At 45.5% G+C, this 20,279-nt stretch overlaps 2 protein-coding genes across 5 annotated transcripts; one reads left to right on the top strand and one right to left on the bottom strand.

The window, feature by feature from the left end:
- The first annotated feature begins 3,730 nt into the window (after positions 1-3,730).
- Positions 3,731-12,838, top strand: LOC120684970 (leucine-rich repeat protein 1-like). Its single transcript, XM_039966822.1, has 7 exons — positions 3,731-3,816; positions 11,218-11,310; positions 11,406-11,549; positions 11,646-11,789; positions 11,903-11,983; positions 12,098-12,150; positions 12,596-12,838. The coding sequence occupies exons 1-7, from the start codon at positions 3,731-3,733 to the stop codon at positions 12,631-12,633; spliced, it is 639 nt and encodes a 212-aa protein (XP_039822756.1). The 3' UTR covers positions 12,634-12,838.
- Positions 12,839-16,542: 3,704 nt separating this feature from the next.
- Positions 16,543-20,018, bottom strand: LOC120686056. Of its 4 annotated transcripts, XM_039968217.1 has the most exons (13): positions 19,762-19,942; positions 19,625-19,674; positions 18,984-19,211; positions 18,791-18,874; positions 18,653-18,708; positions 18,429-18,564; positions 18,062-18,158; positions 17,895-17,961; positions 17,712-17,810; positions 17,534-17,623; positions 17,291-17,445; positions 17,096-17,203; positions 16,543-16,947 (listed from the first exon to the last, which is right to left on the bottom strand). In XM_039968217.1, exons 3-13 carry the CDS (start codon positions 19,198-19,200, stop codon positions 16,779-16,781), a joined length of 1,278 nt encoding a protein of 425 aa, XP_039824151.1. In that variant the 5' UTR covers positions 19,201-19,211; positions 19,625-19,674; positions 19,762-19,942; the 3' UTR covers positions 16,543-16,778. The 4 variants fall into 4 exon arrangements, with proteins under 4 accessions (XP_039824151.1, XP_039824153.1, XP_039824150.1 ...); XM_039968219.1 differs by lacking the exons at positions 19,625-19,674; positions 19,762-19,942 and adding an exon at positions 19,963-20,018; XM_039968216.1 differs by having other exon boundaries at positions 17,712-17,961; positions 19,762-19,956.
- Between the last annotated feature and the right edge of the window lie 261 nt (positions 20,019-20,279).

Genomic DNA, 20,279 nt, shown 5'->3' with positions numbered 1-20,279 from the left:
TATTTTCTTTAACTGTAATAACATAGCAACAACAATGCCGTAACATCCAGTGCGGTTGTATAGCAGAAAAGTCTACAGAGGAAAAAAAGAATTGATCTTTATTGTTTCTGCAATGAGCTTTAACTTTGGAAATTTATAACTATAATAATATTTTCCAACTGTGAAAATATCCTATTGCATAATGATGCCTGAAATGATTGCATATGCATATGTTTAATTGGGCCGACCCATGATTATGGGTGGGCAAAATACCCGAAACCCGAAAACCGAACCCGAAAAACCCGAGCCCGAACCCGAAAAACCCGAACTCGAAAAACCCGAACCTTAATTCGGGTTCTAACCCACGGTACCCGAAATTATTACGGGTAATTCGGGTATTGGGCCACGGTACCCGAACTACCCGAACTACCCGAAAAACAGCCCAACTCAAATATGTTTGTTCATTTTTGCAGGCAGCCCAGCCCCAACAGGCCACCAGCCCACCACGGCCACGGCACCAGCCCACCAGGCTACTAACCCTAGCGCCCCAAGCCCAAGACCCCGGCCCCCGCACCGCACGCACACAGCACGACACCCCCCGACCCCAGTGCCCCGCCGCCGCCCCCACACCACGGCGCGTCGCCCAGCTGGCCCCGCGCCACCGCCTGCCACCGAGCGACCGAGCGTGCAGGTGCAGCCGTGCAGGCCCCCGAGCTCGAGGCGGCGAGGTCCTTTCTCCCCGGCGTCGCCCAGGGCCCGCCGGCCGCTGCCACCGCCCAGGGCCCGCCGGCCGCCGCCACCGCCCAGGGCCCGCCGGCCGCCGCCACCGCGCCCCAGCCCAAGCGCCTGCCGGCCGCCTCCATCACGCCCCCCGCCCGGGCGCACGCCGGCCGCCGCCACCGCGCCCACCGCCCAGGCGCATCTTGAAGCTCCTCCGCCTCTCCAATCTCCTCCTCCTCGCCCTCGCGTCCTTCTCCGATTCCCTCGCCAGATCTGCCTCCTCCACGCCCCCTCAGCTTTTGCTCCTGCAGTCCCGCGAGCTGGTGGGGCTTCGGCGGCGGCAACAGCCCGAGTACGCGCCCCCCCTCCGCGAGCGCCAATCGGCCGCAACGCACGCAGGGAGGGACGGCGTCGAGCCGGCCGCGCGGGCTACCTGCCTGCTTGGTCAACCGCGAGCGAGGAGCCGCGGTGTATTGCAGAGTCTAGGATAGTTCGGGTTGTTCGGGTAAAACCCGAACCCGAACCCGAATTATCGGGTACCCGAAATGTCGGGTTTCTATTATTTTTAGCAAATTTCGGGTTGTAGTTTTCAAAACCCGAAATTTTTCAAACCCGAAAAACCCGACCCGAATTTTTCGGGTAACCCGAACGCCCAGCCATACCCATGATGCCCATTGAGCCATCAAGGTCATAGGCAAAATGTTGATTTGGGTCGACCCATGGCCTCAGAAGTTGGCCTTGAGGCCATGGGGGCCAGGTCCAAGGTCAGATCCGGTCCGGCCCATTCTCATCCTGAGGTGTCGGCAAGCTGCCGGCTTTCACCAGCGTGCGTCTGGTGTGGCAGGAGTCCTGGGGTTGGGATAATCTCATGAAGTCAGATTTGGTAGCTAATTGCGAAGGAAATTTGTTTAAGAAAATGTGCTCGTGGCCTTCTCTTTACATAGAGGTACTAGTCAATACTCTGTACAGAACCTTCAATCGAGGCGTCAGCACGTGGTTAGCAGCCTAGAGGATAGATCTCCAACTTTTCTCATTTTCATGGAACACGCATGGAATGGAAAAGTTATTTATGTTTCAGAAACTACAGACATGGATTTGCTCATCCATCTGAAACATGTGAAAAAATAAACCTTGATCTTGGACTCAGCTTGCAGCCTTGCACACATGATATCATGATAATGGTAGTCACTGATTTGTTAAAAAAAACTAACCACTGCTTAGCGAAGGGGGGAAAAAAGGACAATAGCCATCCGAGTTGTCGGGCCAGATCCATCTTTTCTTTCGTAAAAGCCCAGCATGACCCAAGAAAGTTGGGCAAATTTTGCATACAACAAATTAACTCATATAAAAATTCCTAAAAATTGATGTCTAGTTACAAAAGTTGATGTTAATGTTATCGTCGTCAGGCCCATATATTGTTGTATACATGCCACAACGATGTATTTCGTAACACCGGATCAGAAGGGGTGTATATGGCTTGTATTCTGACACCATTAGGGAATTAATTATTGCTTTTTGAAAATTGAGAAAGAGCCAAAATAGCTTGAAATAAATAAAATTGTTCTACTAAAATATTCTACTCATAATTGACTATTGATACACAATATAAAGTCAACCTTAATGAATTAACTGATTTCATTTACTTATTGAACTATAAATTGTGAAGTACAAAATCTAAATCAAACATGGTAGAATTCTTAGATCAAAGGTATATTTTAAACTAAAGTAAAAAACCAGTTTGTTTACGCTTAAATCTATTGTATAAATAGGGGTGAGCGAGTCTTCTGATGTTCCATAGAAATTATTTGTTATGTTAGATTAGAAAAACTAATTATATATAAAGAAACAAAATGTCTCTCATTTTTTGTGGATATAAAGAAACTAATTATGTTAGCATGCACGAGCACCAATGCCAAGCGTCAGGGGCAGAGCAACACCCTTTCGCCAATCAGCCTAATCTCCCTCTTCTGCTTCCCTCCAATAGTTCAATTCCGGCAGCTTTAGCACCACCTTTGCTCTCTCTTTCCCTCTCGCCTCTTTGATTCGCATGGCCATTGACCACCTCATACCCAATCTGCTCGATGAAATGCACCAACGCCGCAGCCGGCCATGGCAGTGCACCACATTGACCTCTTCGCCGCCACGGCCGGCACTGGCTTGTGAAGAGGACAAGAGAGACAGGGGGTAGCATTTTTCTTGTCTAATTGTACAGTTTCTCCAGCCTTTGTGAAGAATGATGCAGTAGCTGCAAACTGAGTGATGCGTGGCCGAATTCTGCTGTCCGAGTTCCGAAACCTACTGGTGGTTTAGTGAACTGAACAATCGATCTGGGCATGCTTTTGTTGACCCAGAGCATTATTCAGTCTTCCTGAATCCTGATCGATGTCCTTAAGCTTTTGGCATGTACTCAGTATATATTTTGCTATATGATGCCGGGCTATGATGCACCGATACTGCACCAAACTAGAGTATCAGTATCTCGATACGTATCCGATACTTCGATACACCGATACTCCTCCGATACCGTATCGGAAAAGTATCAGAAAATAATGGCAGAAAAATAAATAAAATTAATCTTGATACTTATTCGATACACGTCGATACCTCTTCGATACTTACGGCCCATAACCATTCATTTTGCAGCCCGTAGACTCAACAGCCCAATTCTACAGCCCGTTTCTGTTGTTGGCCAATGGCCACCCATTACGCAGTTAAATAGGGAGGGCTGCCGGTGTGTAACCTTAACCCTAAACCTAAACGATTCATATCCCGTAGAAGCAGGAGCTGAACAGTCGGAGTCTCGGATAGACGGAGCGTCACGGTCTTGTGGAGACTCCCGGCCGGCAGTTCCATTCTGCGATCGTTGCATCTTTTGTTAAAGGAATAAAAGGTACGTCAACTCAAAATCTCGTCTCTTAGTCTCCTAGTCCTAGGCATGCATCCTTTTGCGACTCTGACTCCATCTTAGATCAGAAATCTTTTTTTATTTTTTTCAATCTGCTACTGCTATAGGTCAATTTGCCTTTTAGAGATGGCAAGTGCTGGTGGAAACTCTTGTGTTAACGTTGGTTCTGCTCCTGCTGATCCTGTCGGTGAGAATGATCCTACTGATCCTAGGTATCCACTTTGGAGGCATGTTAAAATAATTCAGAGCAATGGTCCTAGTGGAGGAAATACAAAGTCAGAGTGCTTGTTTTGTGAGAAAATAATAAGTGGAAGCTATACTAGAGTGAGGGCACATTTGCTGAAGATACCAAGGCAATGTGTTAGTATTTGCAGAAAAGTGACAGTACCCATACTTGAGCAACTTCACAGAGAGGTAGCTGAAGCCGAAGCACTTGTTAATGGTCAACCCAACAATATTCCATTGCCAACGCAAACAGGGAGTGCAGGAACCACTAGCAATAAGGGAAAGAGAAGGAAGCAAACAGGGATTGAAGTCTCATTTAGTCTAACCATGTAGCTAAATGTTACTTGCTATCTTATATTATTAGTCATTTCTCTTTAGAACTTTATTGCAAGAACAAAGTACTATTCTGTCTGGAAAGTGTTATTGAACCATGCTTTTTTTAATTATCTTCATTGTTATTTTTATTTATTAATTTTTTATATACTTGGAGTATCGGAGAATCCTTATTTTTCTCAGCTGCCGTATCGCCGTATCGGAGTATCAGTATCGGAGTATCAGTATCCAGTATCGGTGCATCATAGATGCCGGGCACAGAATACAGGCCAACGCACCTGGACCAGATGGGTTTAATGGTTTATTTCTGAAAAAGTGCTGGCCCATAATCAAGGAGGATTTCTATGCCCTGTTTAATGACTTCTTTCATGGATCGGTAAGCTTGGAAGGAATTAACAGATCTTATATAACTCTTATACCAAAGACTGCAAATCCTGAGACTGTCAGTGATTACAGACCCATTTCCTTGATGAACAGCTGCCCAAAGTTGGTTTCTAAGCTACTTGTTGACAGACTGCAAAGTGTAATTATTCAGCTAATTCATCAGAATCAGTATGGGTTCATCAATACAAGAAGTATTCAGGTCTGTCTTGCTTGGAGTTTTGAACACATATACCAGTGCCATCAATCTAAAAAAGAAGTCATCATCCTGAAATTAGATTTTGAGAAGACTTTTGATACAATTGAGCACAGAGCTATCCTAGAAGTAATGAAGCATTTGGGCTTCCTGAGGGACCGAAACCGGCGACCAGAGGGGGGTGAATGGGAGCCGATCAAAATTTCTTCCAAAATTCAAATCGTCGGCTTATATCCCAAAAATCATCTAAGCCCTCAAACGTTCTGACCAAAGTTTGGAGTAGCTATGGAAAAGCTAAACCAACACAAAAAGCCTCGAACGTGCGAGCGAAACCACGAAGCAAATCGGAAGCGAGTCGGAAAAACAGCAGATCTCTGTCTGCCTGGACCGGTCTGACCGGTCGCCACCCAGAAAAACTCGTGAACAAGTCTTCAAACCACGAATCTCGAGCAAATCACGTCCAAATCTGATGAAACTTGGAGGAAAGCTTCGTACCTACCCCGTGAACATATCCACAAGGGATCTCACCCTAAAGATCTTCATAGCAAGAGAATTTCGGGATGAGATTAAAAGGGGTGGGGTTTTCTCAAGACCTCAAGAAATCCAAATTCGAAAGAGCTCGTGATTCCAGAGGGTTTGGGATAGAACTAGAAGCACGGGAAACACAACAAAGAGCTCGTAGAATCCTCACAATCTTGTGCACCAAAAACGAAATCAAAATCCATCACACAAGGGCACAAAAACGAGGGGATTGGATTGATTCAAAAAGCCCAGATGGCACGAGAAGGATAGGGCCTCCTTTCCCAATCAAATCCAACACAAAGTCTCACAAATACATGGACTAATTCTACTCTAAAGAGAAGAACGGGGAGGGAGACACAAAGGCGGCGGCCTGGGAGGAACAAAATGACCACGAACAGAATACCCAGCCGCAACTAACCTAATACAAGTGAAGGGGTATTTATACCCGCGGAGACCGGTCAGACCGGTTGGTTAGACCGGTCAGACCGGTTGGTCTGCAGCACCCCCCTGTACATGATCTCATCTGACGGCTGAGGTTCTATCTTCGGAATGAAGTCTTCTCCACGATGCCGCCATCTTGATGAAGATCCGGTCCGCGGTTTTGGAGGGTCCGCGAAACCCGGGTAGGTGGCCGGTTTTGAGAAAACCGCCAAAACTCCACGCGCGGGAAGATTCCCGCCTCCACGCCGTGGCCCTAGACGCCGTTCCCGCCTCGGCCTTCTGACGGCCCTTGACGCCGCTCGACGCCCGTCACCTCCTCGCCCGCAGCGAGGCCCTAGACGCCGTCGACGCCCGTCGCCTCCGTCAGTCCCGAGACCGACGCCCGTGTCTCCACGACTTGTCGTCTTCAACCGCTGTCCGCCTGCTTGGTTTTGTGGCGCAAACCAAGAAACCCGCCTTCCGTCGCCGCTTGCGCCCTCGATCTAGGAGTGGACGCCACAGCTGCTGCCCGGTCCGAGCTTTGGTCCCGGCTGCCCTTCACCGCCGTCCACCGCACGGTCCATCGGCCACAGCACCTCCACGGCAGCTCCCCGTCGACACTCGACGCCCGTGTACCTGCGATCCAAGGACCAAGCGCACGGTGCAATCTCCACAGAGTCGTGACTACACCATTGTTAGTCCACTCCACGTGTTGACCACCCGTCAACACCTAACGCTCCACACGGGCACTGAAGAAGGAAACACAAGAACATAAACAAAACGCACACACACAGCGGTTAGCCTGACACAAACACAAGCCAAAATCAAGCTAACACGCCAAAACCTCCAAGTCATCACGACAATCACTCATCACAATATATGAGGTCAAGGTATTTGTCAACTTGACCTCTCACTTCCTTAGCAAATGGCTGGGTTGGATAAGCAGTATCCTTGGCTCTAGTCACTCAGACATACTCCTAAATGGTGTACTAGGGAAATTTTTTTAGTGCAGGAGAGAAGTTAGGCAAGGTGACCCGTGTCTCCACTACTCTTTGTGATAGCAGCAGACCTCTTACAAACACTAGTCAACAGAGCAGCCTCCCTAAATATCCTTAAACCACCAATCCCTCAGCCTAATGAAGAGTTCCCAATAGTACAGCACGCAGATGACACTTATGATAATGCAGGCCGATGCACAACAGCTTTTCTTCCTCAAGTCCATCCTTAGCACCTTTGCTGATGCCACAGGTCTCAGAGTTAATTACAAGAAAACACAGATGTTGCCAGTCAACGTGTCTGAAGAAAAGATGAACCTGCTATCAAGTACATTTGGATGCACAATTGGAAGCCTACCTTTCACATACCTTGGCCTGCCTATGGGTACCACGAAACCCAGATTTGAGGAACTCACGCCACTAATGGACAGGGTTGAACGACGTTTGTTAGGTTGTGCCACATGGTTATCTTATTCAGGAAGACTATAGATGATCAACTCAGCCATCACTCCTGTAGTTACTTATACCCTATGCACAATCAAGCTGCCAAAGGTGTAATCGAGAACATTGATCGCATCAGAAAGCAATGTCTATGGAGAGACAACGCTGAGAAGAAGAGAGGTGGCAACCTAGTTGCCTGGGAATCGGTACAGAAACCTAAAGACAAGGGAGGCCTTGGAGTAATGAACCTTCTCTTGCAAAATGATGCTCTACTCATGAAACATCTGCACAAGTTTTACAACCAGAGAGAGGTGCCTTGGGTCCAGCTAATATGGTATAAATATTACCAGAATAAAGTGCCACACACATCAAGGGAAGTTGGGTCCTTTTGGTGGAAGGATATCCTACGATTAAATGGCCTCTATCGTGGATTCACCAGATGCATAGTTGGCAATGGTGCCACAACCTGTTTTTGGGAGGATCACTGGGTTGGAGACAAGCTAGCTACCACCTACCCCAGAATAGCTTCCTTTTGAAAGTCAGCAACCATTTCTTTGCAAGAAGTCATGCAAATTGAGAATCTGGACTCTATCTTCTTCTTACCACTCTCACATCAAGCTATGGAAGAGCTAGAGCAACTACAGCTTGTGATCCAAAATATTCCATATGATGAAAATGAGAAAGACTCATGGGTCACAAGGGGAGGAAGTGATTACACCTCAAGTAAATTTTATGCACATCTTCAATACAACCCAAGCCCACCCAATCTTTAGTTCAATCTGGAAATCAAAATGTACTGCAAGAATCAAATTCTTTGCTTGGCTAGTAGCTGGATCGCCTCAACACAAAAACAATGCTGACAAGAAGACATATATATGTGCATGACGATGATTTCTGTGTACTCTGTAACACAGGGGCTGATGAAAACATTGATCACCTATTCTTTACATGCCCATTTGCAATGCAGTGCTGGAACCTCCTTGGCTTCACTTGGGACAATAACCTAAACCTGGCAGACATAATCCTCCAAGCAAGTCAAGTGCACAATTCACCTTTCTTCATTGAAGCTTTTCTAATTGCTGCCTGGGAATTATGGAAACTGAGAAATGACAAAGTTTTTGACAGGATGGATCCTAGCCATGCTCGATGGATTAGCAATTTTAGAAATCAATGTATGTTACAATCTATTAGGTTCAAGGCAGATCTGCGATCAGCCTTTTGCTTTTGGTTAGATGCCTCCAATTAATTCATGTTGTAAGTATCTGTAACTGTACCTTTATCTTTTTTTTCAATATAAATGGTTCTACAGTGGGGGATCTCCCCCACAGTATTTTTCAAAAAAATCAGCCCATCTCCCTCTTCTGCTTCCCTCCAAAATAGTCCAATTCCGGCAGCTTTAGCACCACCTTGCTCTCTTTCCCTCTCGCCTCTTTGATTCGCATGGCCATTGTCCACCATACCCAATCTGCTCGATGAAATGCACCAACGCCGCAGCCAGCCATGGCAGTGCACCACATTGACCTCTTCGCCGCCTCGGCCAGCGCTGGCGTGTGAAGACTGAAGAGAACAAGAGAGACAGGGGGTAGCATTTTTCTTGTCTAATTGTACAGTTTCTCCAGCCTTTGTGAATAATGATACAGTAGCTGCAAACTGAGTGATGCGTGGTCGAATTCTGCTGTCCGAATTCCGAAACCTACTGGTGGTTTAGTGAACTGAACAATCTGTGCATGCTTTTGTTGACCTAGAGCGTTATTCAATCTTCTGAATCCTGATTGATGTCCTTAAGCTTTTGGCATGTACTCAGTATATATTTTGCTATATGATGCCGGGCACAGAATACAGGCCAACGCTATCTCTTGTACTGGATTGAGTCATGTGGTATGCTCATGCTTAGGAAAATAAGAAGGTGAGCTTTGGATCAAACGCAATAATTTTCTGATGTGCAAAGGTCAAGAAAATGAAAAGTTTTTCCACAGAAGCTTCCAACCACACGTGCTTGCGTCATCTTTGAGTCAAAATGTTTTGAATGGGAGCAACTATTTGTTTGCTTTTTCCTATTTTAATTTGCACTGGTTACTGGTTAGTGGAGCTTCCCTAGCTATTCGTGACTTGTAAGGAAGTAAAAGTAAGAGTTTGTCTATAAGGTTCGAGTTGATTGGAATACTTTCCGGCTTTCTTCAACAAGATGCAGAGTTAGGAAATACCTTGCCAAATGTTTCTCTCATAAACCGTTCTATTTCTAGCATAATAGAAAAAAGTGAGGTTCTCCTATAATCAATGTTAGCCTAAACTTTAAACGGTGAACGCTTCTCTTACAATTTCGAGTTGAGGGGGGGCTCTTATACGCACTTGCTTGAATAAATAATGGGGTGGCTTTCGAATCTTCCCTGGTATGGTCTGGTCTGGTTAATGTATTCCCTATTGACTGGATATTGTACTCATTTCATGAATGATGTGCCAACCAAGTCCACTAGATTTAATCTAGTATTATTCTGACCAAGTAAACTTTGACCTTTTAACCACTACTACATAAACGGTTTGTAGGGGCAGATAAAAGACATTTTTAGGGGCGGATAGTTGTTTGCAGGGGCGCGTATGTTACTCGCCCCTAAAACTGCATTAATAGGGGCGGGTCACCCCCTCACCCGCCCCTACAAACCCATTTCCAGGGGCAGCTGAGAGGATCACCCGCCCCTACAAACCGATAAAAAAAACAAAAAAAGGCCCCCGCGCACCCTCGCCGCCGCCGCTTCGGGCGGCCGCCGGAGCCACGCCGAGCTCCTCCATGGCCGCCGCACCGAGCACCCCCGCCGAGCTCCTCATGGCTGCTGCACTGAGTGCCCCCGCCGAGCTCCTCCATGACCTCCCTACCGGCCATGAGCTCCACCGCCGGGCGCTCACCAGATCTCCGCGGCCAAACCCCCCTGCCGCCGCTTTTGGCGCTTGCCGGAGCCGCTCAAGCCATCTTCGGGGGAGGAACCCGCCGACACTTTGGGGGAGGAGCTCGTCGGCGCGGCGCGTGGGCCAGCCCCCCCCCCCCCACGCCGGACGCGAAGGAGCAAGAACACTTGCCGTCGTGCCCGCGTCTCGCCCCGACCATCGCCGCGCGCGCGCCACCCTACCGGTCGCTGCGCTCGAGCTCGCCCCGCCAGCCGCAGCCACCGCGCTCACGCCTCGCCGCACAGGATACCGGAGCCCGCCGAGAGGCGCGCCCGTGATGCGCTCTGCCATCTACAGGAGGCCGGAGTGGGCAGGCCGCCGTGCGACGGTTCGTAGGGCTCTTTGGATTGATTCCTGCGCTTCTAGCTTCGTGCCGATCCCTCTGGAATCATGAGCTCTTCAGAATTGAAGTTTTCGAGTATTTGAGAAAACCCCAATCCCTTTTGATCTCCCCCATAATTCTCACGATTCGTTGATCTTTAGGACGAGATCTTTTGGGGATATGTTCACGGGGTAGGGGCGAAGCAATCCCCCAAGTTTCATCGGTTTTCGTGGTCGTTTGCCCGGGATTCAACGTTTGAATCCAATTTCTCGGGGGTTTTCTGGGTGCTACCGGTCAGACCGGTAGGCACGACCGGTTAGACCGGTCCAGCGCACCGGTCAGACCGGTATAGCGCACCGGTCAGACCGGTATAGCGCACCGGTCAGACCGGTCCAGGCAGATCAGTGCTGCAGATTTTCCAATTCGCTTCCGATTTGCTTCGTGGTTTCGCTCGCTCGCTCTAGGCCTTTTGCGTTGGGTTAGCTTTTCAATAGCTACTCCATACTTTGGTCAGAACGCTTGAGGGTTTGGGCATTTTTGGGATATATGCCGACGATTCGAATTTCGAAGAAATTTTGATCGGCTCCCATTCACCCCCCCTCTGGTCGCCGGCTTCGGTCCCACATTCGGGTGTATGACATTCTCTATATTTTCCCCTCTATGAGATTTGCATACTTTTCTAATTTTGTTATGGGGCCAAATATAATCATTCTTAATTATACTTTTCAAGAACTAGAACCTCTGAATCATTGTCAGGTTGTATGTATGGAAGTAAACTAGTCTTTCATCTGTTATTAAGTACTGAAGGTTAGTTTCTGAAAACATTGTTATATTTAAGTATCTGCTCCTTGATCCGCAGGGATTTGGGCAACGCAGGAATCTCAGGGCCTCTTCTTCCAGATCTTGGAGGACTTGTGAACCTCCAGTACCTGTATGAATTGCATAAAAAGCAACAACGAACTGCAATGATCAGTAATTACATTCAGAATGACATTTTTCTGAATCTTTACATGTCCATATTTGCAGTGAGTTGTATGCCAATAGCCTGATCGGTCCAATACCAGCAATACTAGGCAACCTGACAAATCTTATCAGCTTGGATCTTTGGGAAAATCTGCTTACCGGCCCAATACCAACTTCGCTTGGCACCATCAGCACACTGCGATTTCTGTATGGACCATTTTTACAGGATTTTTCATATGTTTTTTATGAGGCAATGTTGAACTCTGACTATTTCTAAATTGTTAATGCCCTGATGTTCTTCAGGAGGTTGTACCAGAACAACCTGACAGGGTCTATACCGCCATCATTGGGCAATCTGACGAGCCTTCAGGAACTGAAACTTGAAAAGAATGCATTCAGCGGCTCTATTCCATCCTCTCTTGGCAACCTCAAAGCATTGCGGTTCCTGTATGTCGTAGTTCCTAAATGCGCAGACGATTTTTTGAATAGTCTAAAAGTACACACGAGTGATGCTTATTATTCTTTTGGGCAGTTTTGAATTTTGACTCTTCGTTGCACAGGAAGTTGAACGAGAATATGCTGACTGGCACTGTTCCATTGGAAGTCCTCTCCCTTGCCATTGTTGGGAACTTGACAGAGCTGTGAGTCATAAAGCAATTTGAGCACATCATTATCACTTCAGCATGGGTACATTATATCATGGTATCATGTTTTCATTGACTTGCACTGACACAAGAAAAATTACCTGCATTTAGAAATATTGCAAGGAACAACATGGATGGCACAGTGAGATCATCAGAACTAAGAGGTACTAATGTGAATTGCAGATCCAATGGCCTTGTTTGGATGCGCGCTAGGTTTCTAGCGCTAGTGAATAGTGCCACTTTGACCATTAATTACGGTGTCAAATAAAGTCAGTTTACAAAACCAATTCCAGAACCCCGCGCTAGTGACCCTAAAGAATCTAATGAGGCCTTTGACCGCGCGATTAGAGGATGGTTACTGTAGTATCACTGTAGCAAATCATCAATTAATTACCATCATTAGATTCATCGCGAAAAGTTACATCCATCTCTGAAAAGGTTTTGTAAATAGACTTCATTTAGCACACCATGCATGCGAGATTCTTTTGTAGCGCTAGGTAGCGCTTTGAAACCAAAAAAGGCGAATATGTTTAGCTTTGGTTTTCTTTTGTACATGATTATACAGTACAGAGTGATGCTTACAAGAACTACAAATCGGCATTGTCACAGTGACTGCAATTATCCAAGACGAGCTGAAGACCACATGATGACTTGATGAGTCCCAAGATCAAGACTTTGTTCTGCTTTATTATAATGCCGGAAATTTATGAATAAATGCAATGGGATAAACAATTGTCTAGACTCTGGAGTTTAGACATATTGTAGTAGAATTTGTGTACCAAATTAAGTTTAATTTGTGAGGACATGATTGAATGGATAATGCGACAATTCTATTTTGTTAAAAAATAGAAAATGACTTGTCATAAATCATGGTATTTTATTTGCATAAAGCAGGAGTTTTCTCCTGCGTTGTCCTTCCCTCCTCCATCCTCATGGCTGCCATCTGAATCTTGCATGGTCTGGTTGAAGCAAATGTCAGCTGGAATGAGATATAAAAATAATAAATTTTTAACATTGGGGGGAATGAGATTCAATGACTTTGGAGCGTCTCCAGCCGTATGCTAACAGCACTTGGTCTGGATGGCCCATTTTTCATGACGACAACTACAATCCAGGCACCATGTAGGCTATTGCTAATTGCTATTACATTCACACCATGTAAGGAATTGAACACGGTTCACTACTACAAAAACGATTTGTAGCAATACCTCATGTTGACAGCTAAAATTGGCACCAACTGGTCTGACCGGTCTGACCAGTTGAGGCATTGTGGCCTGTCCGGCAGGGACCGACCGGTAGGTCCGACCGGTCTGACCGGTCGAGGTAGAGTCCGAATACAACTAGGGTTTTTCATAGATTTAGATCTGTAAACAAGATTTCTTACGAGATAAGTCCACCCCACCCTATAAATATAAAGGGTCACGTCCGATTAGGGGATCCAATCGAACAAAATCAATACAAACTTTACTTTTTATCCTCTTCTCCAAACCTTAGCTTTTCCAACCCCCTCTGCTGTTCTTCCTTCGTCTCCGCGACGTTTGAAGGCGTTCTAGGTGGACTGCCGATCCTAGAACAACCCTACGTACGCCTACCCTGACGGGGTCCCTTCCGGGTTCGCGTTCGTCGGCCGTTGCCGATTCTCACCGGCGACCAGTCTGACCGGTCCTTAGACCAGTCTGACCGCTCCACGCAGGGAGAGCTGCATCGAGCTCTTTCTCGCGCCGCACGATCTAGTGTGTTCGTGTGTTGACCGAGATTTGCGTCAACACCTCAATTTTTTTTCAAGGGCAGATCTAAATGTAATCCGCCCCTACAAAGGGACTGCGGTGTAGTAGCCACAGTCACAAAAGTTCCCAGTACGGTACGAGGAACGTGGTACGTGGGACGTGGATCGACAATTTTAAGTTCCCGGTTCGTAAGAGGGTATACATCTTCGGAACGTTCGGTTCGATGATGGGATCATGATCCCTAAATAGTTGGGACGATGTACCCGGAACGTAGGTACGGAACGTAGGTATTAAAGGTGGATATTCTACTCGTTACGAAAAGAATCCCTAGATTGAATCTTTTTATACTATTTTTTCTAATTTGTAACACATTTTAGACTCCATAGAATGAAAAGAAAAAACGAACTGGGCCGGAGGCCCATTTACAATCGAGCGTTAGTTCATCCAGCCTGATTCACGGATGGAAGCTTCGTCGATCCCAGGTGCCGCCGCCGCCAGCGCAAGATGCGCTGCTTTCTTCCTCCTCCATCCAGAGCTTTCTTCCTCCTCGATCCACTTTATTTGGAACGTCGTCCCAGCCACGACCAGTCGTCCGTACCGCGACGTTCCCAATCCGCGATCCGGACCGTATGTTCCGGGAACGTGGAACGCGGCTACGATCCACGTTCCCTGTGACTGTGGTAGCAGCTGACCCGTCCCTGAAAATACATTTTAGGGGCGGGTCACCCATCACCCTTTCCTAAAAATGAGTTATTTTTAAGGGCGGATAATGAATGACCTGCCCCTAGCTGCACCACCCCGACACGTTTTCCTATATCTCTCCTTCACTATTTCTTATCCTCAATCTCTCTCCTCCCTTATCTCCTTCGCTCTTTCTTCCAGGGCCCTAACGAGGTCGGACGGCGGCGGCATGGAAGCAGCGCGGCGGCTGGCCAGGTCGGCCGCCGCCGACCGGGTGCGGCGCGGGTGCAGCGGCCGGTCGGATCCGGCCTCCGGCAGCCGGTGGGTGAGTCGCGGGGGCGGCGGCGGAATGCCGGGTTTGGCCTCCGGCGGCCGGCAGGCGAGTCGCGGGGTGGTGGTGGCCTGCCGGGTCCGTCCTCTCGCGGAGCGTCTGCTGGCCGGCTTCGGCCTCTTGCGGTCTGCGGGACGGGGTAGGAGTGCGGCGGCCTGCCGGCTCCGGCCTCCTGCAGCTGGCAAAGCGCACATTGCTGAAGAACGGCAGCTGTTTCAGCAGCACATGGAGCCGCCATTGCTGAAGTTTCCTGAGTAGTACTTGCTATAATAAGTTATCTAAACAATCAAGAAAGGTTTTTTATACAGCTAAAATGGTCAATATGGCTGGGAATGAATTTTTTGACCTTGAGCGTTGAATTTTCATGAAATGGTTAAAGCTTTCCTTTGGTCCACTATGCTAGTATATTTACTAGTGTTGCAGTTGTCATCTTTGAAAGGACATGCGGCAAAGTGCCAAACAAGTCCAAGTCTAGACTCACTTTCAGAGTAAATCATAGACTGTCAGTCTGTGACCCTGCATAACAAGAGTTCTTTTTAAGTGAAATAATTTGGATTTAGTTAATAAAGATTTTTTTCAACAAGTGATGCATTGGAACTACATATACGCATGAAAAAGTATGTGTGCGGAAATCATAAAATGTAATTACCATATTTTTTCAACTAAAGTTTCTCGAGTACAACTATGTTATCGGAACAATGAGGGAATGCTTTTTATACAGATAAAATGATCAATATGCGAATGATTTTTTAGACCGAGAATGTTGAATCTTATTGGTGCAGTTTAACTTTTCGGTTCCACTTACTATGTATATGCTATTCTTCTCATCTTTGAAGCATTGTGTGCCAAACTGCCAAACAAGTCTAGGATAACACTCATTTTCCAAGTAGGATGTGGCCCTGTTCAATTTTACTTTTTTTTTTAACAAACTGTCCAATTATACTGAAGGTCAGCATCCTGACTACAGCCCACAGTATCTTGGGTAGAAAGATTCTTTTTTTTTCTCTGAATGAAGTAAATGATTTGGACTGATAACAAAAGAAGATTCCTATTTGTTGAGTGCGAGAAAAAGTTCTATGCTTTGGAACAACAGATATACATGGAAGTTTTTTACTTCCAATTACATGTGAGTACCACACTAAAGACAAATAAATCTACCTATTACAAGAACGATTACAATCGACACTGTTGTGGTAGCAAAATAAATCATTCTATTTGTTAGTGGATACTAGCAGAGACATCTCCTACAGTTTAGTACCAAATTGAAATTACAGGCTGGTAAAGATACAACCTTCGATCTAAATAAACACTATGGAAACCAAAGGAAATTAGGAAAATAAATTCTTAATCGGAAAAGATGTCAACACACTATGACTTGTGGTCATCAATGCTTATCCATCCGCACAACATTTTCTTTGCATTTGCTTATAAAAAGTAAGAGAGGTAAAATTTAGAGCCAGACTAGTCAGTAGATAGATCTGACTATCTGAGGTACTTAAGTAATCACAGATTTTCCAAAAGATGCTTCTGACAACATGTGTGTGAGTCATTATGTTTGAATGGAGCATTACCATTTTTAAAAAATAAATAGAGCTTTCCAAACTATTTCTTCCTCCATGGAGTATTATATATAAAGTGAAGTAATTTTGATTTGACCGAGACCGTAGAGTATTTCTTCCTCCATGGAGTATTAGATTCATTTGGAAGGATCATGAAATGTACCAGAGTAATGGACAATTATTGTTTTCTTGAAATGTGTACCATAATTTTTCTTGTGATGCTCTGTTCTTCAGTTGGCAAAATAAAAATATCCAAGGTGTCAGTAAGAGAACAAACTATTCTTTCCTATTATTTGTGATTCTATTACACACTATGAGTTTACTATATCAGATGGTAAATACTTGAGATTATACAGAAAGATATCGCGATCCTTTTTTTGGTTGTGGCATATGCTGAATCCAAAACATTTTGGACTGAGCATTTTTGTAGTCTAGACTATAACTTCTACTTTTTGCAGTACAATGGGAGGAAGCACATGGAATTGTAGCTAGGATTACTTAGTATCTACTTCATCTTCATCATCAACCAGATGCTCCTTGAGGATCTGAATTTGAGGTTGGCCATTAACATTCTCCCAGATTGAATCAGTGCTTGGCAACTCGTACCCTTCCGGTCTCAGTGACAGGGCAAACTCTGGTAGATCAGGAATCGATTGAAGTGAGCTGCACAAAAAAAATTGAAAATCACCTCTTGGCAAAGAAATGTATGGTGTACATGCATGATCAGGAAAGGTTAGAATCCAACAACAAATCTCATAATTTAAAATGTATTATTTCAGATGTAGAATTATCCTGAAATCAGGGGATGTACCTATTCTTGTCTTTCTCAAACAGATGCCCATACACTTGGAACTTCTTGTACGCAACATCTGGAATTTTCTTGTGCATGTTCTTCATGACACCCCATGGAGGTGGTACCCTACATACAAGTGAATTAAAACAGAACGTGTCAGCGCATGCATTTCAATTAATTTGAATTGCTAATCCTCTTGGAGTGGTATCAGACCTTGTGACAGGATTTGCCAAACAGAAACTCAAGCAAGCCCTTTTGCTCTCTGAGAGTAGGTCATCAGCTGCAGAGAGGCAGCAGACTGCGCTGATATGGTTGGCCGGTTCACCACCCTTGTCGAGTACGAGACCATGGTAATAATATGCTACAGCCTGATTTGCAAGATAAGAAAAGGTCAAGTTTACAACAGAAAAAAATTCATTGACACTCTGAAAGAATTATACTGTGTCTTCAGAAAACCTTGGCCTCCATGCATTTCCACTTCAGGAACAACAGAAGCTTCTTCCCATATGAGTCACTTGTATCGCAACCCGACAGACAATAGTGAGCCTGAGCAAACGTAAGAAAGTAGAAAACCATTAGATCCTGAAATAACTGAAGAAAATGTTCATTCTATATCGACTTTGTCAATACTGACCTGTGAAAAATAACTGACTTGCTCACAGGCTAGCCTCCTCTTTACTGACAGTGTTGCCTTTTCACATTCAGAAGCCAGACCAAGCTGTATTTCTACACACTGTTTTTTGCAGTTTGGACAGGACAAGCTAATTACTAATTCAGCACCATAACATCCAAAAACAAGGAGAACAGGGGTATCTACCTGAGCCAATGCCTGAATTGAGATGGCCTCAAGCATACCTTCCTGCAAGTAACTAGGAAAGCTCTTCCTGCAGTTGAAGAGATAAGGTACAGTAAGTATTTGCTTGGAGGAAAAATCAGAGGTGACAATTTCTCATGGCTAATATGCTTTGCAGGGTGAGTGCATACTTGACTTGTGCAGGTATCTGAACAAGTATGCGATGCACAGAGTAGTCTAAGCATCCTGATGCCCTGAGCAATGAATCAACTACATCCTTCTTTGCATCTGCAGAAGTAATCACAAAATGTATCATTCCTCTATTTTAGTATATGTGACAAAGTATCCATGAAGAGGTATATTGTTCGGTATATAGCTAGCAAATGCATTGCAGTGTTGTTCCAAATAATCCATCTACCAAGTCCATAATTCAATGCTTCCAGTGTGTTCTTCAATTTCAGGCCATCATTAACATTAACCACAAGTTACGGAAAATATGAAAATTAGAACCAGAAACAATAAAACATATGGGCATCTATTGCAAAAAGATCAACAGACCTTCTGATACCTTCCTTTCACCGCCAACTTGACCGTTCTTCGGAATGAGTGTTAGATTGGCCTCAAATAATGCAAGCATCGCCATCATGTGGACGACCGACAGCACCTCATACCACGCGCTGGCCAAAAAACATTCCTGAATACGAAATACCCCCATGTAATTCAATCTACAAATGTATCCAAATAACCAGAATAATTAAACAGCAGAGGTATCAAACTCTCACCTGATCATCATCTAAGGTCTTCCATCTGAACTGTACAGATGATTCAAGGCGGCTCTCTGTTCAGACCAATAACAATTTCATTATATATCATTCAATAGCTATGAAACTACATGGAAGTGAATAGCCACAAGCTCAAACCTTTCGTTGTTAGACCGAGAACTACTGGCAAGTACTCCTCCAGTGCATGTTGCAACTCTGAAACAGCTGATACATCCGCATAATCTTCACAGAAAGTCACCAATCCATCAAAACAAATCAGAATGACTGTCAGTATTGTAGCAAGTCAAGTCAGTAAGCAGTCAGTGTCAGCAAAAATCAGAGAGGAACATACAGATTTCTTCGGCCAGTTCAACCACATGAGCACGGAGTGAGGAGAGGCGGTCGACAAGATCCTTAGAAACCACCCCTCTGAGGGGATGGACTATGTCAGAAGCCACTGGTATGCGGACAGTAGGCACGAATACTGCAACCTCCTGAATGATGCTCCGGCGCTTTCGCCCCTTCCCGCCTATCGTGTACTTCTTGGGGATTGATGGGCCACACCCCATCTTTACAGTTTCTGAGTAGTAGAGAAATGCAGAGGAATTTTCGTCAAACATTCGCGTTCAGCACCAATACGAGTAACCAGATCAATGCAGTGATCAGAAAAACTACAGGACTCTGAATCAACTAGCTCAGAAGTGATAAGACATGCTGGAATATTGATACTAAACAGAGGAGAGTCAGCTCAATGGAGCTCATCACAAACAATCTGAAAGTTTATATCCAAGGTTTGGACAGTACTGAAAAGTCTGAACAATAGAGGAGCCAAGAATGTTGTGGATCTCTGCTGTGACACTCTGAAATGTTGCAAAGATATGCAGCGATGGGGCAAGGATGAGCAGATCAGCAGGAAGGGAGCAGCAAAACCAGCACAAGATGAGCATCCAAGAACAGTGGATCAAGAACATTAGTTGTCCCCAGTACACTTACAATGTGAACCAGGAAGGTGGTTTCAGCCAAGAGACCTGAAGAAGTTGACCCTGCACATCGATACAAAAAGGTCACCCATCTCCGGACCCCCGGCTTTATAGTTGGCGAAACGAAGGGCAAAGCGAGACAGGGGTTACGAGAAGCAGACGCAAATGGCAGCAGCGGCCACTGTTCAGAGCTTCAGATCAGAGAGAGAGATCTTGGCGTGTAGATACCGAGGAAGAGAGAGGAGTAGGGTAGGAGGGGGAGGGAGCACATGGCGAGGCCACAGGCGCGGCACCCGCCTCCTCGTCCTCGCCCAAGTGGAGCCAGTACTGAAGCGACTAAACTATGCTCACCGTCGTGGGAAGCAGTGCAGCTGCCACTGCTATTAAATTCAGCTCAACTTCAGAATCATCCGAGGAGAGAGAGAGAACAGGGCAGGTGTTGAAATAGGAGCTTCAAAGCGGGCGTGTTAAGTTCGCGAATTTTTTTGAATTTGGCTACGGTAACACTTTTATTTTTATTTAATTATTAGTGTCAAATTATGAACTAATTAGACTCAAAAGATTCATCTCATCATTTACAGCTAAACTGTGTAATTGATTATTTTTTTAAAGTACATTTAATACTCCGTGCATATATCCAAAAATTCGATGTGACAGAGAATCTTGAA

The sequence above is a fragment of the Panicum virgatum genome, chromosome 8N (genome assembly GCF_016808335.1).
Source record: "Panicum virgatum strain AP13 chromosome 8N, P.virgatum_v5, whole genome shotgun sequence".
Taxonomy (NCBI): domain Eukaryota; kingdom Viridiplantae; phylum Streptophyta; class Magnoliopsida; order Poales; family Poaceae; genus Panicum; species Panicum virgatum.
The sequence above is the reverse complement of the archived record's forward strand: the minus strand, read 5'-3'. Positions and strand labels throughout refer to the sequence as shown.

Coding starts and splice junctions, on each gene's coding strand:
- LOC120684970 (XM_039966822.1), top strand. CDS start 3,731: ATGGCAAGTGCTGGTGGAAACTCTTGTGTTAACGTTGGTTCTGCTCCT. Junction 11,550..11,645: donor ATCAGCACACTGCGATTTCT/GTATGGACCATT, acceptor GATGTTCTTCAG/GAGGTTGTACCAGAACAACC. Junction 11,984..12,097: donor GTTGGGAACTTGACAGAGCT/GTGAGTCATAAA, acceptor ACCTGCATTTAG/AAATATTGCAAGGAACAACA.
- LOC120686056 (XM_039968216.1), bottom strand. CDS start 19,200: ATGGGGTGTGGCCCATCAATCCCCAAGAAGTACACGATAGGCGGGAAG. Junction 17,962..18,061: donor CAGATACCTGCACAAGTCAA/GTATGCACTCAC, acceptor CTTCAACTGCAG/GAAGAGCTTTCCTAGTTACT. Junction 17,624..17,711: donor AAGTCAGTTATTTTTCACAG/GTCAGTATTGAC, acceptor ACGTTTGCTCAG/GCTCACTATTGTCTGTCGGG.